At 59.3% G+C, this 24761-nt stretch overlaps 4 protein-coding genes across 8 annotated transcripts; 1 reads left to right on the forward strand and 3 right to left on the reverse strand.

The window, feature by feature from the left end:
- Positions 1-507: 507 nt before the first annotated feature.
- Positions 508-9698, reverse strand: LOC133628700 (uncharacterized). Its single transcript, XM_062017175.1, has 6 exons — positions 9513-9698; positions 8071-8251; positions 5915-6018; positions 2126-4960; positions 1662-1870; positions 508-1232 (listed from the first exon to the last, which is right to left on the reverse strand). The coding sequence occupies exons 1-6, from the start codon at positions 9696-9698 to the stop codon at positions 1163-1165; spliced, it is 3585 nt and encodes a 1194-aa protein (XP_061873159.1). The 3' UTR covers positions 508-1162.
- Positions 9655-12901, reverse strand: IFI35 (interferon induced protein 35). Its single transcript, XM_062017177.1, has 9 exons — positions 12753-12901; positions 12579-12674; positions 12283-12441; positions 11569-11682; positions 11129-11273; positions 10792-10925; positions 10417-10606; positions 10090-10196; positions 9655-9914 (listed from the first exon to the last, which is right to left on the reverse strand). Exons 1-9 carry the CDS (start codon positions 12765-12767, stop codon positions 9723-9725), a joined length of 1152 nt encoding a protein of 383 aa, XP_061873161.1. The 5' UTR covers positions 12768-12901; the 3' UTR covers positions 9655-9722.
- A 287-nt stretch (positions 12902-13188) lies between these two features.
- Positions 13189-17334, reverse strand: RPL27 (ribosomal protein L27). Its single transcript, XM_062017961.1, has 5 exons — positions 17255-17334; positions 17054-17136; positions 16748-16917; positions 14782-14892; positions 13189-13280 (listed from the first exon to the last, which is right to left on the reverse strand). The coding sequence occupies exons 2-5, from the start codon at positions 17132-17134 to the stop codon at positions 13232-13234; spliced, it is 411 nt and encodes a 136-aa protein (XP_061873945.1). The 5' UTR covers positions 17135-17136; positions 17255-17334; the 3' UTR covers positions 13189-13231.
- A 37-nt stretch (positions 17335-17371) lies between these two features.
- Positions 17372-24522, forward strand: LOC133628955 (uncharacterized). 5 transcript variants are annotated; one of them, XM_062019404.1, is made up of 12 exons: positions 17372-17735; positions 17821-18014; positions 20606-20793; positions 21119-21266; positions 21351-21538; positions 21678-21764; positions 22256-22370; positions 23152-23307; positions 23434-23535; positions 23679-23781; positions 23970-24026; positions 24302-24522. In XM_062019404.1, the coding sequence occupies exons 3-9, from the start codon at positions 20753-20755 to the stop codon at positions 23488-23490; spliced, it is 792 nt and encodes a 263-aa protein (XP_061875388.1). In that variant the 5' UTR covers positions 17372-17735; positions 17821-18014; positions 20606-20752; the 3' UTR covers positions 23491-23535; positions 23679-23781; positions 23970-24026; positions 24302-24522. The 5 variants fall into 5 exon arrangements, with proteins under 5 accessions (XP_061875388.1, XP_061875389.1, XP_061875384.1 ...); XM_062019405.1 differs by lacking the exon at positions 17821-18014; XM_062019400.1 differs by lacking the exon at positions 17372-17735 and having other exon boundaries at positions 17747-17884.
- Positions 24523-24761: the final 239 nt, after the last annotated feature.

A 24761-nucleotide genomic window follows, 5' to 3' on the forward strand; every position in this document is an offset into this window, starting at 1 on the left:
TTCAGGTAGTTGCAGAGAGTGCTCGTGTGCTCCTCAGCCTCCTCCATTCCCTCAGCCACTCCTCATAAGACATTCTATAGACCCTTCACCAACTTATTGCCCTTCTCTGGCCACGCTGCAGCCCCTCAGTGTCCCTGTGGCAGTGAGTGAGGGGCCCAGCACTGAGCACAGCCCTGGAGCTGCAGCCTCCCCAGGGCCCAGCACAGGGGACAATCCCTGCCCTGCTCCTGCTGGTCACTCTGGTTCTGATACAAGCCAGGATGCCCTTGGCCTTCTTGGCCACCTGGGCATGCTGCTGGCTGATGTTCAGCTGGCCTCTGGTCTCCAGGACAACTGTTAATTGTCGCCTGAATGTTGCACTGATCTTCTAAGGCCCTGTTGTGGAGGGCAGCCATGGTGATATCTGTTTGCAAAGCTCTGCACTTGGCGCCTGGGTGCTTCTGGAGCCAGCTGGGACTGAAGCGAGGGCCCAGGGTGATGCTAAGACAAAGCACGAGCAACCACTACTGAAAAACGTGCAACTAAGTCTTATTTATTTGTGTTTCTGCACCATAAGCTTGCCCATGCCTCTATATTCTCATAGGAGGCAGCTGCTCTGGGCCCCAAAAGCTGTTAATGCTCTCCCCTGGGCTGCCTGTGGGCTCCAGAGCAGGTGCTGGGGAGTGGCTGGAGCTCGGGGCTGTCTGCCCAAGGCCTGACACGGCTGAGTGAACCACTGAAATTAATGACAGCTCAGCTCTGGCACAGGCTCTGGCCTGAGCTGACACCTGCCTGTAGCGGCCAGAGAGAAAAGAGACTCCCAGAAGCTGGGGCTGGACTACGTGCAGGTTCCTGCACAGCTTTGGGTTATGCTGCTGAAAGGCACGGCGAGGCTCAGCCTGGAGCTGAGGGTGCAACAAGCTGTGGCACTGGCTGCTGACACATGACACAGGGCCAGGAGGTGTTGGAGGGGCTGGGAAGCTCTAGTCCATGCTGAGGCTTGTGGGACAGAGGGGATGGAGGTGCTGCTGCCACTAACACGGAGATTTCTGCCTACCTCTGGGGACACAGCAGCTTGTCGGGCTGCTTTTTTTCCTGAGCTGTCTGGGATAAGCTGCAGTTTTGTCAGCTGGAAAGGAAGGTGAAGCAAAAGGCTGGGCTGTGGCCATTCAGGCACGGAGCCTCACTCAATGTCCAGGTTCTTCAGCACTGTGCAAACCTCCCGGAGATAGCTGGCATCTGGATATCCATTCCTGTGGGACACAGAGGGACGTGGGGTAAATCCTCCTGATGGTGCTAAAAGCAGTTTATTTTGGAGCCAGCCCTTGCACAGGGGATGAGGGTGGAAGTCCAGCTCCCTGGCAGCTGGTGCACTGTCATGAGAAGAGCCAGGAGAGCACTAAGTGAACAGGGCCCAGAATTCCTGTCCCCAGGCGTGGGATGAGCAAGAGCTGTAGCTCCAGCTGGAGGGTGCCAGGGCTGGTCTGCCACATCCCATCACAGCTGTCTTGTGAGCACTGAAGCAAAGGGAGGCACCAGCTCTGCCACTGTGGGAGCCTGGAAGAGCCATCCAGGCCAGGATTTGTTGAGGTGGAGCCTGTGGTTGTCCTCCCCTGATTGCTAAAACACCCCCTCCCACACACACACACACACCTGGAAGCTTGGGATGAGCTGGGACATACCTGGCTTTGCCTCCATTCCAGGAGGTTTTGTGTGGGATAAGGCCCCATGTCACTCTTTCCTCTCCATTGTAGGACTTGATCTGGAATGTCAGCCCACGCTCAAAGGCTTTCTTCAGCAGCATTGCTGTCTTCTGCCCATCTCTGTTGTCAGGCAGGAAGGCACAGAATTTCCCCCCTTTGTAAGGCTGTCCTGGGTGGGGGTCACCGACCTTAGAAGAGAAGGAAAGCATTTTAAACAACCACCTGAGTGCTGTGCCTCAGAGCTGGCTTCTGAGAGTCTGCCTAGCTTGAAAATACACAGACAACTGTGGCCCTCATGGGTTCACTTTGAACTAAACCTACAGACCATAAGCTTTTTGCCTTCCACAGCTCGACAAGGCTGGAGCTGCGCTCCCCAGACACACTGACAGAACCCACTGCATGGCTTGTAGTGGGATGGGAAAGCCCCCAGGGTGGGTACCTACCCCTTGCACACCATCAGGGATGTAGTAGGCAACCTGGAGCGTTGGGTCTCGATAGTAGCCAGGCAGAGGCTGAGACAGGGAGGAGAGCTTGAATTTCCCCAGGATCTTACGGCTCCGGGCAACTGAGGAGGAGCTGCAGCAGGCTGGCTGTGTACTGTCCCCTGCAAAGCATGTTCTGCACAAGGAGTGACCACAGGGTGCCTGGCAAGTCACACCGGAGCCCTGGCAAGCATCACACTGGCCCAGAGGGGTCTTGCTTCTTCCTTCTCCAAGGCCAGGGCCCCTCAGCTGCCGTGGGGACAGGTCAGGTTCCTCCTGCACATTGCTCCTGCCCGTTGGGAGCAGGGGCCTGAGCTCAGCTGCAGGTGACTGCTTGGCTGCAGGCTCAGGTGGCTCAGTAGCCCCAGCCTTGTAGAGCCAAGTGGACAGGGAGTGAGGGGCATCATCTGCAGCAGGGCCTGGTGAGCGTGGCTGCCCCATCGCTTCGGTGTGGCCTCCTCTGCTCTTGTCTCTTGCAAACTGGAATCTGTCTGGCAAAACCTGCTTTAGCCGAGCAATGTCTGGCTCCCCCACAGACAGTTTTGTCTTTGGTTGTTCCTGGGGCTCCCTCAGACCAGCAGGACTTGGCTTCTCCATCACACTAGGGCTCAGGAGGCTGCTTCCTCCTTGCACAGCCCTAGAATCCACATGGCCATCAGCCTCCTCCTGCCTCAGTGCCTGCTGGAAGCTCCAAGGGCTGGCAGGACTCTTTTCCTCAGCCTTAGGTATATCTGCCTGGTCTTCCTTATCATCAATGTTCAGGTGCTGCAAGCCCATCTGCAGGGACTCCAGGCTGCTGGGAAAGCCTGCACCCAGCACCGTGTCCTGGCTCCTGCTCGGATGGATGACATTCGAGTGCTTTGTACTCTCTGCTCCTGGAGACAAGGATGAAGACTTCAAGGCACGAAGCCTCCTGGAAGAAAACACATGGAAGGCCTCAGTCACCCCTGGCAGCATCTCCTTGGGGCAGGCAATACAGAGCTTGTACTTGTCTTTGCTGAGTCCAGCCTGGGGGGTGTATCCTTTCAAGAGGCTGCACAGTTCACTCACGGCACTGTCATCCGGCCCATCTACAGCCAGCTCTGAATAGCTCAGACTCTGATACACAAGGTCAGGGCATTTCTGCACCAGAGCTTCCACTTTCCATTTAGCCTGGAAAAGCTTGTTCCTGTCTGCTGCCTGCAGCGTCAGCACCGTGCAGTCCCCGGAGCGACGCTCTGAGATCTGCACCCCTCTGTCCCTGCACAGCTCATCCAGAGCGGTGTGGCAAACATCCTTCAGGTAAGACCACTGCAGAGAGTCCAGGCTCATTTCTTCACTCACCCTGCTTCCTCCTCGGGGCTTGGGGCTTTCCTTTGGTCTCGGCAGGGAGAAGCTGTTGGAACGCCTCAGCAGAGGCCTGGATTCAGAGGGCTGGGAGTCTAAAGCAGAAGAGGTCCTTGTCATGTCAGAGGGACTAAATGTGTGGTGCCTGGTGGGACCTGAGCCTTTCGAGTCCTCAGGATGCTGCCAAGTGCTGCTCTCTTTGCCCCCCAAGGCAGACAGGGCCTTGTGCTTTGCAAGCTTGGCACCACCTTTCACGTGGTCCCATTCCTTGGGGTCCTTCTGCTGAGACTCATTTGCTGACCCCAAACCCACATCTGTTGTAGGGACACGAGGCTGGTACTGCGGGGTCAGTGCCGTTGGGTCACTTGGACCTAAAGCATCTGTGTCTGAGAAGGGTTTCCCACAAGTCTGAGCTTGCCCCGCTGGTTGAGAGTCCCGCTTCAGCCGGGGGCCCTGGCTGGCCTGAGACCTGTCAGCTTTCAGAGTACTGAAGTTGGCAGCTAGCTTGAGCTCACCTTTCAGCTCTGACCTGCCTGGGCTGAGCCTTGAGGCTGAGGTGTCCGCAGATGCTTTGGGCTTGTGCAGAGCAGCCTCTGTGGATGCTGGATGTGGGGGCAGGGTGCTGCTGAGTGCACCAGCTGCACGGTCAGCACCTCTCTTGGCATTGAAACCTTGAAGGTACTGCTTGGCCTGGGACACATCAATGAGGTTCCCAATAAGATAAAGCTGCTTCTCATCCTCGTGGCAGAGCACCTGGGGACACAGATCATGCAGCTCACGTATCAGAGCCCTGAGGGCTTGGCTGTCCATCTGTAGTTCTCTCTTGGCGATCTTCTCCTTGCGTAAGCTCACCTCCAGGTGCTGGTAAAGCTGCTGCAGGGCCAGGTAGGCCTGTTGCATGGCACTCACGTCCCCAGACACATCTGCAGATGGCTGGAGGTACAGAGTGGCGATGCCATCACTGCTGACATCCACCACGTCCACGTGGTGCTGGCGCAGGACACTTTGGTACTCGGCAGCACAGAACCTCTGCATGTACAAGTAAATGTCCGAGTCCATCACGAGGGAAAAGTCCTCCAGGTGTTCCACAGCTTCGCCATCCACTGGGCCTCGAGGTGATGGGACTTTATCTGCCTTCTCACACACCTGGTCCCAACTGGGCAGCTTTGCCCTCTCTCCCTCTGACCCAGCAGAGTCAAGCACTTGCCGGTGATCATCCATCTCTTTGGCCACATGGCTGGAGGCTGGCGGGGGGATCTCTCCAGCAGCTTGGCTCTTGAGGTTCAGGCTTCCCAGCAGGTCCCTGCTGAAGGCCTGCAGCTCAGTAAATGGTCCCTTGACCATGCAGTGTGTGCTCCTGGAGTCGAAATTGAACTGCACGTTGCTGTAGCCTTTGTGCAAGTCCCTCAGGAAGGTTTTGCCAGTAGGAAGCTTGCTATAGTCAACTATCACGTAAGCATGTATAAAGATCTGCAAGGAGACAGCAAGGGAGTGAGCACAAGGATCAAAAATATCCCCTCCTCTCAGGCAAGGAGGAAGCAAATGCCCCTGACACTTGTCACAACCCCTGCATGGTTATGGCAGGAGAGATGACGTGATCTGACAGCTCTGTCCCTCAGCATCCTGCCCTCAAATGTGGCAGGACTGAAAGCTCAAGCCAGCCCCAGCATCATTTAGAACTTGTATGCAGAGTCAAAAAGCTTTCTGCAAGGGATGTGAGGGGCAAATGATAGAGATGTGGCCTCTCTTCTACTCATTGGGAGCTCTGCAAACAGCCCAAAGCCAAGAAATCCACTACCCCTTCTGCATCTGAAGTGCAGCTGCCCTCTTGCTCTCCCAGAGCTTCAGCTGCAGACCTTCAAGATGTCTGGCACCATGAGCTTGCAGAGTGTCTGCAGTACCAAGCTAACTGCCTTTGCTTTCAGTTCTTAGCCATAAAAACAGGAGACCGGACTACTGCCACACTCTTGTATCTGGAGGAAGATGCAAGAACTCTCCAGCGCCTCCTAGGCACCAACATGCCTGTCCCTTAAGCTCTCCTGGGAAGGAGAGAGGAACAACACATAATGTGTCCAGCTAATGACATGGTGCCCAGCTGATGACATGGCAGAGGCATTGACATGATCCCTCATGTGTCACCAGATGGGCTGGGGAAGGTGTCTCTTCTCTCAGCCTGACTATTCTTCTTTGCTTTGACAGACACAAACACCAGACAAACGAGCACACAGGCTGCCTGGCTGTCCCTGTGCTGTTGGCACAGAGAAACACCCCATAATTCCTTATTTGAATATGAATTAAAATGGATTTGCTTTAAGTCTAATTAAGATTAAAGTGAGGCCTCCCTTCCTGAGTGTGTCTGCCAGGCCAGAGAGCCAGCTGGGGCTGTCATGGCTGTGTGGGCAGGAGCTGTCTGCTCCTTACTACCTCGTTAGGGCTCAGCTCTGCGACGTGCTCCGTCACTTCCAGTGGGTATTTCTTCCCTCCAATTGACAACACGTGATTCTTTGCCTTCAGGATCCTCTGGGCCACTGAGTGGGAAGAGTCATCAGACACTCATGTCAGCCTTTGGAGCAGCAGCTCTGTCCCTGACCCAAGCACACAGGGACAAGGGGCAGAAGGGCAGCAGCCTCATCCCCGCCACAAGCATGTGGGGACATGGGCAGGAGGGCAGCAGCTCCATTCCTGCCCCAAGCACACAGGGACATGGGGCAGGAGGGCAGTAACTTCTTCAGGAGGGCAGCAGCTCCACCTCTGCCCCAAATACACGAGGACATGGGAAAAGAGGGCAGCAGCCTCATCCCTGCCCCAAGCACACAGGGACATGGGGCAGGAGGGCAGCAGCTCCATCCCTGCCCCAAGCACACAGGGACATGGGGCAGGAGGGCAGCAGCCTCATCCCTGCCCCAAGCACACAGGGACATGGGGCAGGAGGGCAGCAGCTCCATCCCTGCCCCAAGCACACAGGGACATGGGGCAGGAGGGCAGTAACTTCTTCAGGAGGGCAGCAGCTCCACCTCTGCCCCAAATACACGAGGACATGGGAAAAGAGGGCAGCAGCCTCATCCCTGCCCCAAGCACACAGGGACATGGGGCAGGAGGGCAGCAGCCTCATCTCTGTCCCAAGCACACAGGGACATGGGGCAGGAGGGCAGCAGCTCCATCCCTGCCCCAAGCACACAGGGACATGGGGCAGGAGGGCAGCAGCCCCATCCCTGCCCCAAGCACACAGGGACATGGGGCAGGAGGGCAGCAGCTCCATCCCTGCCCCAAGCACACAGGGACATGGGGCAGGAGGGCAGTAACTTCTTCAGGAGGGCAGCAGCTCCACCTCTGCCCCAAATACACGAGGACATGGGAAAAGAGGGCAGCAGCCTCATCCCTGCCCCAAGCACACAGGGACATGGGGCAGGAGGGCAGCAGCCTCATCTCTGTCCCAAGCACACAGGGACATGGGGCAGGAGGGCAGCAGCTCCATCCCTGCCCCAAGCACACAGGGACATGGGGCAGGAGGGCAGCAGCTCCATCCCTGCCCCAAGCACACAGGGACATGGGGCAGGAGGGCAGCAGCCCCATCCCTGCCCCAAGCACACAGGGACATGGGGCAAGAGGGCAGCAGCTCCACCCCTGCCCCAAGCACACAGGGACATGGGGCAGGAGGGCAGCAGCTCCACCCCTGCCTCAAGCACACAGGGACATGGGGCAGGAGGGCAGCAGCTCCATCCCTGCCCCAAGCACCCAGGGACATGGGGCAGGAGGGCAGCAGCTCCATCCCTGCCACAAGCACGCAGGGACATGGGCAGAAGGGCAGCAGCTCCATCCCTGCCCCAAGCACGCAGGGACATGGGGCAGGAGGGCAGCAGCTCCATCCCTGCCCCAAGCACACAGGGACATGGGGCAGGAGGGCAGTAACTTCTTCAGGAGGGCAGCAGCTCCACCTCTGCCCCAAATACACGAGGACATGGGAAAAGAGGGCAGCAGCCTCATCCCTGCCCCAAGCACACAGGGACATGGGGCAGGAGGGCAGCAGCCCCATCCCTGCCCCAAGCACACAGGGACATGGGGCAGGAGGGCAGCAGCTCCATCCCTGCCCCAAGCACACAGGGACATGGGGCAGGAGGGCAGCAGCCCCATCCCTGCCCCAAGCACACAGGGACATGGGGCAAGAGGGCAGCAGCTCCACCCCTGCCCCAAGCACACAGGGACATGGGGCAGGAGGGCAGCAGCTCCACCCCTGCCTCAAGCACACAGGGACATGGGGCAGGAGGGCAGCAGCTCCATCCCTGCCCCAAGCACCCAGGGACATGGGGCAGGAGGGCAGCAGCTCCATCCCTGCCACAAGCACGCAGGGAGATGGGCAGAAGGGCAGCAGCTCCATCCCTGCCCCAAGCACGCAGGGACATGGGGCAGGAGGGCAGCAGCTCCATCCCTGCCCCAAGCACACAGGGACATGGGGCAGAAGGGCAGCAGCTCCTGAGCACAAAGGGCGGAGGTGACTGGGTGCTCAGGAGCAGGCAGAGCCCACGGGCTGGGTTCAGCTGCAAGCGCAGCCGTTTTTTTGGGGGGTTCTCCATTGCCGTTACCTTCCAACGCCTCGAAGGTGATGAGGGCACAGGCCTGGGCACCGGGCAGCACCTGGACATCGGCGATCTCCCCGCCGCCGTTGCGGGAGCGCAGGAAGTGGATGGTCAGCTTGTCGGCCACCCTGTCAGGAGGCAGCTCGGCGGGGAAGCCCCGCACCCGCACTGTGTGGCCCGACATTGCCTGCGCGGAGGAGGTGGCGGGGAGCGGAGCTGGATCGGGCCGTGCCGCCCGGGAGCCCTGGCATCAGCCTCCTCCAACCGGCGGGGCTGGGACCCCCCTGCTGCCCCCCCGACCGGCAGAGTTGGGACCTCCCTGCTGCTGCTCCCCCTGACTGGTGAGGCTGGGACCCCCCTTGCTGATCCCCCCGACCAGCGAGGCTGGGACCCCACTGCTGCTGTTTCCCCCAACCGGTGGGGCTGGGACCCCTCTGCTGCTGCTGATCCCCCCGACCGGCGGGGCTCGGACCCCCCTCCTCCCCCCCCCCGACCGATGGGGCTGGGACCCCCCTTGCTGCTCCCCCCCGACCGATGGGGCTGGGACCCCCCTTGCTGCTCCCCCCCGACCACCGAGGCTGGGACCCCCCTGCTGCTGCTGCTCCCCCCGACCGGCAGGGCTCGGACCCCCCTGCTGACCCCCCTGACCAGTGGGGCTCGGACTCCCCTTGCTGATCCCCCTGATCGGTGGGGCTGGGACCCCCCTTGCTGATCCCCCCAACCAGCGAGGCTGGGATCCTGCTGCTGCTGTCCCCCGTGACCAGCGGGGCTCGGACCCCCTTGCTGCCCCCCCCGATCGATGGGGCTGGGACCCCCCTTGCTGCTCCCCCCCGACCACCGAGGCTGGGACCCCCCTGCTGCTGCTGCCCCCCCTGACCGGCGGGGCTGGGACCCCCCTGCTGCTGCCCCCCCGACCGGTAGAGTTGGGACCCCCCTGGCTGTTGCTCTTCCCCACCGGTGGGGCTCGGACCCCCCTGCTGCTGCTCCCCCCGACCAGGGGGGCTGGGACTCCCCTGCTGCTGCTGCTCCCCCTGACCAGCGGAGTTGGGACCTCCCTGCTGCTGCTCCCCCTGACCGGTGGGGCTGGGACCCCCCTTTCTGATCCCCCCCAGATCACCGAGGCTGGGATCCTGCTGCTGCTGCCCCCCCCAACCGGTGGGGCTGGGACCCCCCTGCTGCTGCTGTCCCTGACTGATGGGGTTTGGACCCCCCTGGCTGTTGCTCCTCCCCACCGGCGGGGCTGGGACCCCCCTGCTGCCCCCTCTGACCACCGGGGCTGGGCCCCCCCTGCTGCTGCTCCGACCGGCGGGGCTGGGCCTCCCCCTCTCCCCCGCCCCGTCCAGTCCCGTCCCGTCCCCACCGTCCCCCGGCCGATCCCCCAGCCTGGCCCAGGGTCCCGCCCGCCCTCCCCCCGAGCCCCGACCCCCTCCCTCCCCCCGCCCCGCTACCTGCGTCCCGCTCCGGCCCTGCAACCGCCTCCGGGAAGCGAAAGCGAAAGCGGGGCCGCCCCGCCTGTGCCGGCGCCGCCCCCCGGCCCGGCCGCGCTGCTCACGGAGCCCGTTCCCGGCCCCAGCACGACACACACGGCGCTGGCTGCAGATGCCGAGTTTAATGTTCACGGTCCCGCGGAGCATCCCCCCGCGTCGGGCAGCCCGGGGTTAACCCGCGTCCTCCGCGAAAACAGCCACCCCGTCCCGTCCCGCCGGCACGTAGGCGAGGGCGTCCACCTCCCCCCCGCCACGGCTGGGCCTCTGGAAGTGGATCTCCAGCGTGTCCCTCATGGCCTCCTCAGGCAGCACGTCGGGGATGCCGGAGAGCAGGACGGTCCTGGGGCAGCGGGAGGGCTGGAGCTGGGCAAGAGACAGCGCTGAGCTGCAGCGGCCCCGCGCCGTGGGCAGCAGAGGAGACGATTCCCCTCCTTGCTGAGCGCGATGGAGTGAGGCTCCTGCACTCAGGCAGCCTGGCGGCAGGGGGAGAGGGTCGTCAGGAGCCCCCAACCCTGCTGTGCAGGGTTCGTGCCCTTACCTGCAGGTCAGTGATGTTTCCACTTATGCAGGGAGATATTTTGAGGTTGTAGCTTGTTTTGCCAATCTGCATCTGGATGTGTCCTCTGGAAATCAGCAGCTCTGCCACTGCAGATAGAGAGGAAAGCCCTGAGCCACCCAGGCCCCCGCAGAGCCTCAGGGGAGGTTACATCCTTGCACAGGCACCAAGGCTGGCAGTGACCAGCCCCAGCTCACCCGCACCAGCAGGACAGCCTGGGCTCACTCTGCCTTCCCTGTTTCTCACGGCCCCATCATCTCTCAGGAGATAACGTGTGCCCCCTCCCCAAGCTCAGCACACCCCACGCACCTTCCTCCTGTGCGAAGGTCAGCATCACCTGCCCAGAGTCATCCAGGAACTCTGTCCTGTCCACCTCACCACCTCCATTCTTTGTCTTGCTGAAGAAGAGCTCCAGCTTGTCCAGCAGTGACTCCTCAGGGATGCCCAGGTTGGGCAGGTCAGATACAAGGATGCTCCTGTTGCTCTGACTCAGCCCAATCTGCAGGTGGCACAAGCTGGTGGTCAGTGCCAGGGAAGTGCTGTCCCCAGAGCTCAGGGGAGCCACACAGAGCTGCAGCACTAATGCCCCGAGCTGGGCTGGCACCAGTGACCTGGCAGAGGCAAGTCTGGGTAGTGGCAGAGCTGGACACAGCTCTGGGAGAGCAGCAGGCCCTCGGGACCCACCTCCACGGCAGAGGGCAGCAGTATGTCCACGGGCGCTGCCTGCATTCGCACTCTGCACCGGTCCAGCTCCTCCAGCTCATCCCCACAGCTCAGCTCCACCACGTGCTCCTTCATCTCTATGATCCTCTGGGCCACTGCAAGCAGGGAGAATCCCAGCACAGGGGATTTTGACTGCCTGCTCTCAGCACATGGGGCAGCTAATGATTTAGGGAGGTGGCAGAATCCCATACAATGCCAGCAGAGAGGACACAGCTCCGAGCCCTTGCCCAGAGAGGTCACACAGGGCAGGTTCCAAAATCAGGACACTCTGTTGAGGAAGTGCTTTTCTGGCTCTTACCCTCTGCCTTCTCAAAGGTGATGAGAGCCGAGCCCCCAGGCAGAGGGTAGCGGATCAGTGGGGTGAGTATCAGCTTGTTCATGTCCTCCTTGTTTGACACAAGGCTCTTAAACACCATTTTCTTCTCTGGCAAGGCAGATATCATCTAGGTTCAAGTACACAAACAGCACTGGAGGAGACTGGACCGCATACCCGGCCTGCCCCCGCCAATCCACAGACTAGAAACAAGCTCATGGCTGCAAATAAACAGCTGGAGAGCCTCAGCAGGTTCTCTCCTAGACTCTGGCTCTGCCTCGAGTCCCAAAGCCACAACTGGAGCTTCTGGCCCTGGCAGAGGAGCCACCAGCTAGCAGGAGCTCTGCCAGCCAAGACACAGTGAGTGCCCAGCCAGGCTCACACTCCTTGCCAGCAGACCTGAGTGCCCACACACTCTCTATTACCATCAGTGGATCCTCCCAGGGAATCCTCTTCTTCACTACTTCCAGTTTCTTTTCCAGCATCTCCTTCTCCTGCCTTAGTTTGTTGTTCTCCTCCCTTGCTAAAAAGATGTTCATCTGGAAGCAAAGAAAGAGAGGGCAGTAGAGGAAGCACCAGGACGCAAGGGGCTGCAGCACGCCCTGTTTTAAGCACAGCAGCACTGTTTTTCTGCCTTGTCTGCCTGTAGCCCTGTCCTGGCTCCTCACATTTGATTACAGCCTTCCAGAGCATCCCAGAGTTCCAGAATCTCAGAATGGTGGGGGTCGGAAGGGCCCTGCTGAGCTCACCCAGCCCAACCCCCTGCTAAAGCAGGTTCCCCTCAATCAGGGAGCACAGGAACGTGTTCAGGTGGGTTTGGAAACCTCCTGAGAAGGAGCCTCCACACCCCCCCTGGGCAGCCTGGGCCAGGGCTCCCTCACCTCAGCACCAAACCAGTTTTCCCTTGTATTTAAGTGGAACTTCCTGTGTTCCAGCTTATGTCCGTTACCCCTTGTCCTGTCACTTCCTCCACTGCTGCAGCACCAGCTCACTTCTCGGCACAGGCCTGATGAAACCAGTGTAGTGAAACCTCCATCAGGTCCAGAGCAAAGTGATCTCAGAGCAGTGAGCCGGGTGATGCAGCCCCACCACCCTCTGGCCACTTTTCCAAGCCCAAGACGATTCCTCTGACCACCAACCTGGCAGTTTGCCTCCTCGTCTCTTTTTAAAGACATCTGTAGCTCAAACTTTTTACAAAGGAGTTCTTGCTCTTTCCTCAGCTCTTGTGTCCTTTGCTCCACAGCTCCCTTGGCCTTGTGTAAGTCCACACTGTCTTGCTCCAGAGCACGACAAACTTCCTGCAAGTGAAACCATCACGCTGTTGAGATACTGCAGACACTGCAGACCTGGCTCCCCTAACCCGGGGGTGCTGCCTCCTCTCCCCTCCTGGCTCCCAGCCACGGGCTCTGACCCACCGCCACTCTCACAGACACACCTTGCAGTGCTCGACCTCCTGCTGGATGCGCTCGGGGGTCATCTCCTCGGAGCCACCCTCCGGGTCCCCGGCCTGGGGCAGGTAGATGAAGGAGTCCTAAAAGCAGGAGAGGCTGTCAGCGGAGCTCCACCGAGCCCCGAGCTAGCGCGGAGCCCCCGCGGCTCAGCCCCTCACCTCAAACGAATCCATCTTCACTCAGCCGCGCCGGAGCCCCGGCCCCGCGGCAGAAGCCCCCTGCCCGCTCGGACCGTGCCCCGGGGCCGCCGCTGCCCCCGCCGAGGCCTCCGGGACCCGCCGACTGCCGACCGGCGCTTTCGCTTTCGCTCCCGCCGCCCGTCTCCGCCCCGTCCCGCCTCCGCAACGCCCCCAGCCGCTCCGCCACAAGGTTACAGGGTCTGGGAAGGAGACTTCCAGCCGGGGCAGGAATGAGACAAACCACCCTTCCGGCAGCAGGAAGGGGAAGGAGCAGCCCCCGCCCCGCGGCCGGAGCCCGAGACAGCCCCGCAGCCCTCCCCAGCCCGCACCCACAGCCGGAGCAGGACCGCCCCCCCTCCCCGCACACAGAGAGGGGCCTTGCAAGGCTTTGTTTAAAAACACGAGGAAACAAAAATGGTTTTTAATAAACATTTATTGATGCGACTTTGTGACACCTTTCAGAATCGCAGCTTCTGGAAGAACCACTTATTCTTTCCTGTCTTGTACCTGAAAGAAGAGGAAGACAAGGGTCAGAGAACACTCTGTAGTAGCAGCCCCACGCTGCCCCCATGCTCCCTCCATAGCAGGACACAGCACTCGGCTCTCTCAGAGGCAATTCACTCCCTCGCTTCAGCCTAGGCTGCAACTGGACACACTTTAAGCTTCTAAACCCCCAGGCTAAGCAAGTCTCAGCTTCCAGTTTTCCCTCATTATGCCACCTCATGAAGGACACACGCTACAAGGTTTCACTGATGCCCAGAATAGTAATGGGTGAAACGGCCCTGCAGAGCTCTTCCAACCCAATCCCTGCTAAAGCAGGTTCCCCTGGCTCAGGGGGCACAGGAACATGTCCAGGGGGGTTTAGAAACCTCCCAATGAGCCTCCACACACTCCCCGGGCAGCCTGAGCCTGGGTTCCATCACCTCAGCACCAAAGGAGTTTCTCCTCGTTCCAGTTGAACTGTTCCAGCATGTGCCCCTTACCCCTTGTCTTGTCACTGGTTGCTACAGAAAAAAGACTGGCCCCATTCTCTCAACACCCAGCCTTTAGGGATTTATAGGGTCCCCCCTCAGTCTCCACCAGACTGACCAGCCCCAGGGCCCACAGCGTTTCCTCAGCAGGAACATGCTCCAGTGCCCTGAGCATCTTGCTGGCCCTGTGCTGGCCTCTCTGCAGCACTTCCCTGGCCCTCTGCAGCTGGGGAGCCCACAACTGGCCCCAGGACTCCAGATGAGGCCTCAGCACATGTGGCAGAGCAGAGAAAAGGGGAGCAGAAGCTCCCTGGCCCTGCTGCCCACACTCTGCTGGATGCCCCCAGGCTGCCATTGGCTTCTTGCCCACCAGGCCACGTTGCTGCTCATGGGCAGTTGATTCTCCCCCAGCAGTGCCAGCTCTGTCTCCTGGAGCTGCTCTCCAGCAGCTCACCCCCAGCCTGGGCTGCTGCAGGGGCTTGTTCCTCCCCAGATGCAGGACTCTGCCCTTGCCCTTGGTGACCCTCAGCAGGTTCCTCTGTGCCCAACTCTTAAGTTTCCCCTCAGGTGGAGCACAGCCATGAGACAGCAGCTCACCCTCCTGGGCAGAGAGCTTTACTACAGTCAAGGCCCTGGGTGGCTCATGAGACCCGCTGAGAGAGTTTCTGAGCAGAACACTGAAAGACAGACTGTTAACCCAAACACACTCAAAGCAGCAGCACTGCTCTGTCCTGCTAAGCCCAGCAACAGGCAGCAGATCAGCTGGCACCGAGTTGCCAGGAGATGGTCACAAACATTAGCCTGGGACTACGGCTGTTGGTGAACTGTTCTCCGCCTCACATCTCCAGCTCCATGAGCAAACAGCTGAATAAACACCAACCAGAAGGGAGAAGGAAAACACTCAACCAAAAACATATGCCAGGAAGTCGGGGCAGAACCATCCAACCTGGGACTCATCCAGGCCATAGCACCATGGTGTTGATTCCTTGCCCTAGGAAGGGTGCTGACACCATGGCAGAGACGAGCTCCCAACTCACCTTTCCTCAAATTTCACCTTGGCTTCACGTCTCGCTTTGCGTTTCAGAGCAGGGTCCCTGAACACGTCCTTGTTGACCACTGTTTTGTCCAGAGGGATATCGACGGAATACCTGGGCAGAGAGCAGCGTGGTTGGAAAGAAACAGCAGCTGGTGTGGGGCACCAGGGTAAGGGAATACAGCTCAAAAGGCATTCTCTGTTCCGGAAGTGACAGAATGGTGGGGGTTGGAGGGATCCTGCAGAGCTCACCCAGCCCATCTGCCTGCTAAAGCAGGTTCGCCTCAGTAAGGGGGCAGAGGAACACGTTCAGGTGGGCTTGGAAACCTCCTGAGAAGGAGCCTCCACACCCTCCCTGGGCAGCCTGGGCCAGGGCTCCCTCACCTCAGCACTGAAAGTTTTTAATGTTTAAATGTAACTTCTTGTGTTCCAGCCTGTGCCTGTTACTCCCTGTCCTACAGAAAAACGTGTCAGCCGATCCCTGTCACATCCACCCTTTAGGTACTTGTAAGTGTTAACAAAGTTCCCCTTTAAATAAGCCACCAAAGCATCGAGAGACATTTAATTCATACATAAAGGAACCAGTTCACAGTAGACAAGTGGCTCTACCCAACATGGTGTGTTTGGCTGCCTACGCCAGCAGGAGCCCCAAAGGGACAGGAAGAAACGTCACCAGACCACCGCAGCTCCACCAGCACCCCAGACCCTCAGGATTGTCTCAAAGGCCCATCTGCTGTCACTTCATGATAAGGAGGAGAGTGTGGCTGAAGAGCCAGCTGCCATGTTCCAGAAATGCATTAATATTTCCCCCTCATACTCTCCCAAGTCCCTATTTTCACAGCATCTGTTCAGTCAGGTAATTCAGAACCTCCAGGGCTCCCAGTGTTCACCAGAGCAGGCACACAAGAGCTGGAAGCAGATGAGGCTCCACCAGCCCTGCAAGTGATACCAGACTTCAGACACTTCTCATTGGTTGACGTTTCCTCAGATTCCTTAAGAGTTCTATCCCTCCTTGTTTAGAGATGCCAAGTCTCTATCCTTGCTACCTCACACAAGCATGATTTGGACTCTTGAGTGATAAATGATGAGAAAATTGCAAGCAAGACGTTGAAAGTGTTTAAAAGTGCCAGTGCTGCTCATTTGTTGTGCAGATACCTGTGAGCAGGAGGCCTTTGACATCAGCCTGAGAAGCAGATGAACGGACAGCAAAACAGTTATGATTTGAGTACAAATTGTGGGATCAAGCAGATAAACAATTTCAAAACAGTTTTAGTAAGGCCACAGTGCATAAAGTGAGCCAACTGCTTAATTCCTCTGGAAGGTAAATAAAGAGTGTCCTTTCATTTGTCAGTGTGTGTGATAGCAGAGACTCCACATGCACCCAGTGCTGCTAAAAGGAACACCAGCTTTTTAACCGCTGAGGCCTCATCTGGAGTCCTGTGTCCAGTTGTGGGCTCCCCAGCTGCAGAGGGACAGGGAAGTGCTGCAGAGAGGCCAGCACAGGGTCAGCAAGATGCTCAGGGCACTGGAGCATGTTCCTGCTGAGGAAAGGCTGTGGGCCCTGGCACTGGTCAGTCTGGAGGAGACTGAGGGGGGAGCTCATTCATAGTTACAAATATCTAACTGGTGGGTATCAGGAGGTTGGGGCAGCAGTTTTTGTCTGTTGTATCTGGTGACAGGACAAGGGGTGATGGGATGAAGCTGAAACGCAAACAGTTCCATTTAAACTATTTCAGTGCGAGGCGAGGGAGCTCTGGCCTTGGCTGCCCAAGGAGGGTGTGGAAGCTCCTTCCTTGGGAGGTCTTTAAGACTCACCTGGACCCGTTCCTGTGTGACCTGGTCTAGGTGGGAGCTGCTTAGGGGTGTTGGACTGGATGAGCTCTGGAGGTCCCTTCCAACCCCCACCATTCTACGATAAACTCCAGTAACACCAGCCCCACCGGCAGCATCCCGAGCGACATCACACTCACCGAGTGGGCATCAAGTGGTTGTAGTTGTACACTTTGACGAAGGACTTGATCTTGGACCTCTTGGCGATCTTCTTCTTGCCCATGGCCGCGGTCACCTTCCGCGGGTAGCGGTCGATGCCCGCCACCAAGGCGTGGCTGTACGGCCGGTCCGAGGTGCCATCGTCGATGTTCTGAAACGCACCGACCGCGGCCGGAGATGGCGACGGCACCGCGACGCGCCATCTGCCGCCGCCCTCCCAGCCCTGAGCGATCCCCCGTCACCCCCCGCCCCGCTCCGCCGCCGGCCCCCCGCAGCCCCGCGCTCACCTTCACGATGACGGCCTTACGGCCCGAGTAGCGGCCGGCCAGCACCAGCACCACCTTCCCCGGCTTCATGAACTTCCCCATCTCTGCGGAGACAGACAGCGGCGCTCAGGGCCGGGCCCGCGGCGGCCTCACCCGCGCTCCCCACCCCGCCGGCGCCGCGGATGGCGGCGGATGCCGCGCGGGACCCCGGCCCACACTCACCTATCCGCGATGGCCGACACACCGGAAAAAGGAAACGGCGCGCGCTCCGCCGACCTTTCACTGCGTCCGACACGTCACTTCCGCTCCGCCCGGCGCGGGGAGAGGGGCGGCGCCATCGTTGCCGGGCGACGGGCGGAGGCGGTGTGGCGGCGGCCCCGGGCCCGTCTCTCCGCACGCACCGGCGGCCGCGGCCCTCCCGCGGGGATCCCCCTGCTCTGCTTTTGCCCGGGACAGGTTTTGGTAGCGGTGGGGAGGCTACAGGGGCGGCTTCTTCGAACAAAGAGCTGCCAGAAGCTTCCCCTGCAGCCGCCAGGCCTGATGCCAGGGCTAAGCTGGACCCACGGCTGCCCCAGGCCTGGCCAGGTAGTGACTGAGGTAACACCTCTGTGATTAATGTGTTGGAGAAGAAGTTGCCGGGCAGTTGCTGAACTGCAGCAGCACCAGGGAGTGAGAGTGTGAGAACATCCCCGCAGGCACCAAGGTCAGTGCAGAAGGAGGGGGAGGAGGGAGCTTAGACCCTTGTGCCCTGTGGTGCAGCCCATGGTGAGGCAGCTGTGCCCCTGCAGCCCAGGGAGGCCCCAGGGAGCACAGACCCACTGGCAGCCCGTGGAGGAGCCCACGCCGCAGCGGGTGGGTGCCTGAAGGAGGCTGGGACTGCGTGGGAAGCTCATCCTGGAGCCAGCTCCTGGCAGCACCTGGGTGTCTGTGGGCAGAGAGGAGCCCAGGCCAGAGCTGGTTTGCTGTCAGGACTTGGGACCCTGTGAGTCTGTCCCTGAAGGACTGTTCTCCCCGTGCATGACCCACGCTGGGGCAGGGTGTGAGGAGCTGCCCCGTGGCAGGCCCCAGGCTGCAGCAGTTGGTGAGGAGCTGCAGCCCGTGGGAAGGAGCCACGCTGGAGCAGTTGGTGAGGGACTGTCTCCCGTGGGAGGGACCCCACAGTGCAGCAGTGGGAAGTGTGAGGAGGCCTCTCCCTGAGCAGCAGCAGCAGCAAAGTCCATCTGTAACAAACTGACCCCAACTCCCATCCTCCATGCCATGGGGGGCAGGGAAGAGAGAGGTAGCAAGGAAGGATAGAGACTTGACGTCTTGCAGGGTTTCTTTTTCTTTGTGCAGGGCTTCTTCTTCTTTGTTGCGTGAAACGGGAGTGACCAGACACCAATCTGATGTGCATCAGCTCCAATTTATTGTCACATAATCGTCACTTATATACCTTTTCCAAATGCTGTGTACATGCTACAGTTCATGGTAGAAAGTTAATACTAAGCATCACGTGCTATTCATAAGGCCTCAAAGTTTCGTTTTTGTAACAACTTAAACACCAACCTCATTGTGTAAAAACACCAGCCTTGTTGTGCTTAAAACATCAGCCTTATTGTGTCTAAAATATCACCCCGTCTGTTTGGCCTTCAGTTAGTTTTCTCTCACACTATGGCTATGCTTACCTTACATTTAGTTAAGTTTCTATTATTGTTAGTTGCATATGTTACAATTTATTAGTCAAGTACAAGCAATCACACAATGCTAAATTGAATGCTCTGTTCAGTCTTCTAACAACGCTCAGTTTAATGCTCTGTCCTATCTTCTTGCTTTGACCTTGTTTCTGTTACAATCTGCAGTTTTGGTTTTCCCCTTGCTCAAGCAGCTATCACATAGGCATTCCTTTCTGGCCTTTTTTGCTGCAGAAGGCAATTCAAAGACAAGCTGCAGACTTTCTCCGTTTCTGACTGACTCCATAACATTCATTATAGCTCAGGCCCCACAGTTGGCCAAGCTAAAGGCTCATAAGTCAATGGGTCCTGATGGGATGCATCCTAGAGTGCTGAGGGAGCTGGCTGATGTGATTGCTGAGCCTCTCTCTGTAATTTTTGAACACTCACGGAGGACAGGTGAAGTGCCTGAGGACTGGAGAAAGGCCAATGTCACTCCAGTCTTCAAAAAGGGCAGGCAGAATGACCCAGGAAACTCCAGGCCGGTCAGCCTCACCTCCATCCCTGGAAAAGTGATGGAACAACTCATCCTGAATGTTATCACTGAATATATGAAGGATAAGATGGTTCTCAGGGGGCGGCAACATGGCTTCACCAAGGGGAAATCCTGTTTGACCAACCTGATGCCTTCTATGAGTGCATAACCGGCTGGGTGGATGAGGGGAGAGCAGCAGATGTCATCTGCCTTGACTCCAGCAAGGCTTTGGACACTGTCTCCCACAACACCCTAATCAGAAAGGTCAGGCAGTGTGGCTGGAATGAGTGGAGGTGAGGTGGATGCAGAGCTGCTGAATGACAGAGCCCAGAGGAGGGTGATCAATGGCACAGGATGGAGCTGGAGGCCTGTGGCCAGTGGAGTTGCACAGGGATGGGGTCTGGGGCCAGTCTTGCTCAACATCTTCATCAAGCACCTGGGTGAGGACACAGAGGGACCCTCAGCAAGTGCCCTGCTGGCACCAAACTGGGAGCACTGGCTGATTGCCCAGAGGCTGTGCTGCCAGGCAGCCAGATCTCAACCAGCTGCAGAGTTGGGCACAGAGGAACCTGCTGAGGGTCACCAAGGGCAAGGGCAGAGTCCTGCAGCTGGGGAGGAACAAGCCCCTGCAGCAGCACAGGCTGGGGGTGACCTGCTGGAGAGCAGCTCCAGGAGACAGACCTGGGAGTCCTGACTGATAATAAGCTAAACATGAGCCAGCAATGTGCCCTTGTGGCCAAGAAGGCCAATGGCATCCTGGGATGCATCAAGAAGAGTGTGGGCAGCAGGTCAAGGGAGGTTCTCCCCCTCTACTCTGCCCTGGTGAGGCCTCATCTGGAGTCCTGTGTTCAGTTCTGGGCTCCTCAGCTCAAGAGGGACAGGGAAGTGCTGGAGAGAGGCCAGTGCAGGGCCAGCAAGATGATCAGGGGACTGGAGCATCTTTCATACGAGGAAAGGCTGCGGGAACTGGGGCTGTTTAGTCTGGAGGAGACTGAGGGGGGATCTTATTTATAAATATCTAAAGGCTGGGTGTCAGGAGGTTGGGACATCCCTTCTTTCCATAGTAGATAATAACAGGACAAGGGGTGATGGGATGAAGCTGCAACACAAAAAGTTCCACTTAAACAGAAGAAAAAACTCTTTCAGTGTGAGGGTGACGGAGCACCCTCCGTGAGTTGCTGAGCTGGGCCCCAGCGCTGGTGGCTGCAGCCACCTGGGCCCTGTCCCTTCCCCCCTGGACATCCCCAGGGAAAGAAGGGACGGGGCTGTTCCCCACGGCCTGGCTCCATGCCCTGGGCACCCCCAGCCCCAGACTGCGGCCAGAGAGATGTGAGTCAGCGTCCCCAGAGCCCCTCAGCTCTGCCTGAGCTTGCTCTGTGCCCCATCCAGAGTGCAACCTGGTGGAAGTGGAGCAGCCCCCTGAATCTGCCTGATCCAGACCAGGACCTGCCAGAAGCGGAGCGGCCCAGCAAAGTGTCTGCTAAGCATGTGCTGGGCAAGAGCTTTTGGGAGCTGAATCTTCAGGACCCCCATGACATGGTGGTGACCCTCTTGCACCATGCTCCATCGTGCAACAGGTAACAGGGCCCACCTGCCCTGAGAGCTCAGGGATCACCGGCTGTAGAGCCCGTCCCATGGAGCTGCCAGGCACATGGAGGTTTGCAGGAGCTTCTAGCTCCTCTGTTTGCCAGTGCAGCCCCAGAGCCCACTGCCCTGCTCCTTCTCTGCCCCTTGAGGCCGCATTGCTTGGCTGTGGGCTGCCCGCCGGGACAGGCCGGCTGGGTGCTGCTGGCGAGGGGCAGTGGGCAGAAGCCAGGCTGGTGACCGACCCCAGACCCCATGGTTGCCCAGGCCATGGGGCTGTGGCTGCAATCCCCCTAACACCGATCTCTGGGCCCACAGAGATGCTGCAACCATCTGGAGGGAGATCATCCCCAATGGCGAGACAGCAGAGAAGGTGCTGCGGGAGCTGCTCCTCGTGCTGCAGGACTGGCCCCTGCACAGCACGTGCACCTCTGATGGGGGCAGGAAGGACGCCTTTGCCCTGGCTGTGAGTTCCTGGCCCCTGGGCTCAGTCTCTGCAAGGGGCTCTATCGGCACTGAGCACTGTCTCAGGGTGTTTTCTTTTCTGCAGGCAACCAGGGCACTGCTGGAGATCATCTGCAAGCCCGAGTACTTTATAAACGTGAGTGATCATTTCCCCCAACTCTTCCTGGCTCTGATCTTCCAAATCTTCTCCAGCACAGAGGAGCTGCCTGAGGACCTCGATACCCTCTGGCAGGGACACCAGCAGGAAGACTGCCTTCCCACTGCTCCCAGCAGGTGCCCTATGCCAGTCCTGTCATGCAGCCCATGGCCCGGAGCTGGGGCCAGGGCTCCCAGCACGACCTGGGCTTTGCTCTGCACACAGGTTTGCATTGCAGACCCTGAAAGAGCTGTTCTGCTGCCTGCGCTATGATAGGGTGGCGCTTCAAGTCGAGGAACAGGGTGGCTGGGAAGGACTCCTCAACCCTGAGGCCCGCCTCTGTATGAAGGGGCTGCTGGCCCGGTGAGAGACCCCTTCTCCCTGCTTCCCGCACCATTTCTCCCCTACAGACAAGACACCTCCACAGTCCCTTTGGTGGTGGCTGAGAGGGGCTTTTCACTGAGGGCTGGCCCAGCAGACTGCAAAAGCCTGGCAGAGGTGGGTGCACAGGAGCAGACGCCCCCCCAAAGCACCAGCATCCCGTCCCGTGGGGCCAGGGCTGAGGGCACAGGACAGGGGGTCTGTCCTGGGGCTGGGCACGATGCATCGAGAGTGAGAGACAGACCTGGGGGCCGACTGCCCCATGGGCAGGAAAGGGGTGTCCTCAGAAGGGAAGGCTGTGGGGCAGGAAGGGTGTTTTTCCCCTCTCATGACCAAAAGGAGCCTGCTGGTCTTGGGCACTGCCTTCCTCCTGGTGAGGGCTGTTGGGGAAAGACCAGCCCTCAGTGAGACAGTCCTGGGAGAGGTTTGCCTGCCCTGTTTGGGGTCAACAGTGCCTTACTCTCTCCTGCCAGAGAGATGCATGGGATCGGGGAGAGCTTCCTCTACGACATTGCTCAGAGCCTGGTGGAGCTGCTCAGCAGGGAGCAGCCGTGCTGGGAGCTCCCTGCCATGGCGTTCCTGGCTGAGGTGAGCCTGGGCTGGGCTGAGATGGGGGGGAGCACAGTCGGAGTTGGACACCCCCATCACTGCTCGGTGTGTTTCAGCTCCAGGCCTTCCCTGACATGAGGGCATTGCACAATTGCTTCCTGCAGCTGGCACCAAGGTACCTGGTGAGCGAGAGCAGCCTGATGCGGTGCCTGGTGCTCAGAACCCTCATCGCCCTCTGCAACAAGCCCTCGGTGGAGAGCTGGGGGCAGCCGGCTGGAGCCGTGCTGGGGGTGTGGGGCTGGGTGAGGGATGCTGAGGGACACAGTAGCTGGGGCTTGGCTGGGTTTTCGGAGCTCTGGCAGCTGCTGCCAGCCCTCTTGCCTCCCTGCTGGCCTCCCCAAGTCCTTTGGGGATGGTCTTTGGCATCTGGATCCTGAGGCGGCAGCGTGGGGTTGAACCTCTGCAGTGGTTTGGGCAGGGCAGCTTTTCACGGCTTCACCACAAGCATCGTGTTGCACGCGGGCCAAAACATTGTGGATCCTGCAGAGATGGCTCACGGAGCTCCTGGAAGGTGCAGATGAGGAGGTGGTTGAAATGACCTTCTCTTTGCTCAGCGAGATGCTCAAGGCTACCACCACCCCAATTATCAACACCGTCACTCTGGAGCTTGCTGAGAGGCTCCAGCCACTCAGGCTTTGTGCCTCCCACCTTGGGCACTGGCTGCTGCCAAGAAACTTTGTGCCCTGTGCATTTTTAGACCCCTGCCCATGTGGTCTGGCAGCAGCCAGCGCTGAGATCTTGCCCTCTTCCTTCCCACCAGAACACCAGCCGTGTGCAGCTGCTCTCCCTTCAGCTCTTCCAGCGTGTGATGGAGGGGGTCAACCCAATGGGAAGGAAACTGCTGAAGGCACAGGTGCACCAGAGCCTGATCCTGCTGCTCTGCCTCCTGCATGAGGAGAGCCAGGAGGTGGCAGAGGTGAGAATCTCTGACCTGCCTGTGTCCCTGTGGAAGGTACCTGGGGCCTGAGCTTTGCCCAGGTGAGGGGATGCAGGTCCTGTGCCCTGGGCAGCAGTACCATCTCCCTTCTCTGTGTCCCTGCAGGCCTCTCGGGTAACCCTGCTTGGAGCTGCCACCTTCCTGAAGAAGAGGAGGCTCTGACAGCTGCTGGAGAAGAGGCAGACATGGGTAGTGGGCGAGTACCTGGTAAGGATGGCCCCCAAGCCCCAGCCCCAGCCTGGGCAAGCTGTACCCCGGCCTGCTGCTGCAGCTTGTCCCGGGCACAGGGATCATGCGGCCAGGGGGAGAGTCGGCACCAACCCTTCCCTTTGCCTCCTCTCCCTCTGCAGCTCTCAGAGTTCAGCAGCAGAGCTGGGCTGTATGCACAGGAGGCTGTGTGGTGCCTCTGCAGCACGCAGCAGCCCATGCAAGAGGCGGCCATCAGGTTCCTGGGTGAGACACAGCCCCATCCCTCCCTGACCCATTGCAGCTCGGCCCCAGCCCTGGCCCTGAGGCTGCGGAGCCCTGAGTGCCCGGTGCCTGGGGAAGACCCTGGGCTCAGCCCTGCCAAGGGTAGGGGAGTTGGAGGCTGGGCTGGTGGGGCCATTGTGAGGCAGCTGTGACTGACTCTGTGTTCCCAGGGCTGGCCGGACAGCACCTGAGGGATCAGGAGGAGCAGCTCCAGGTCATCCATCAGGGTGAGTGAGGGCAACGGGGTGTCAGTGGGGACTGGCAGAGAGGCTCTGGGCAGGGAGCTGCAACCCCTGGCCCACACTGGGAGAGCAGAGAGTGTGGGCGGAGCAGAGAGAGATGTCAGGGGCATGTGGGGTACTCGTGGGCAGCACCTTCTGGCTCATCCCCTTGGCCCCTGCTCCCTGCAGGCCATGGGAAGAACTGGAGGGCTGGCCCTGGCAGGAGGGATTTCTGGGGTGAAGCCAGGCTCTGATCTCAGCTCTGCTCCCCTCTGCTGCAGCCCTTCAACGCATGACCAGTGACAGCAGCTCCTCGGTCGCAAACCTGGCATCTCAAACCCAGCTCAGCCTAAGAGCAGCTTCCTCCAGACTCAGCCTGCGACAGCGGCTCAGCAGGGCCTGGAGCAGACGGTCTTCTCTCTGGACCCAAGGCTGACTGGGAGCTGGAGCCCTGTGCAGAGCCCAGCCCAGGATAATATTAAAAAGAGATCTTCCCTCTGCTCTGTGGAAAATCTTTCATCTGCCAGCAGTTTTCTTTGGTATCATTGCACAGTGGTTCCCTTTCTCCAACACCTTCACCACAGAGGCGTTACCTCAGTCACTAATTGGCCAGGCCTGGGTCAGCTGTGGGTCCAGCTTACAACTGACTGGCCCTGGCCCTGGCAGCTACAGGGGAAGAAGCTTCTGGCAGCTCTTTGTTCAAAGAAGCCACCCCTGTAGCCCCTCCCTACCAAAACGTGG

This window comes from Colius striatus, chromosome Z, assembly GCF_028858725.1.
Source record: "Colius striatus isolate bColStr4 chromosome Z, bColStr4.1.hap1, whole genome shotgun sequence".
NCBI lineage: Eukaryota > Metazoa > Chordata > Aves > Coliiformes > Coliidae > Colius > Colius striatus.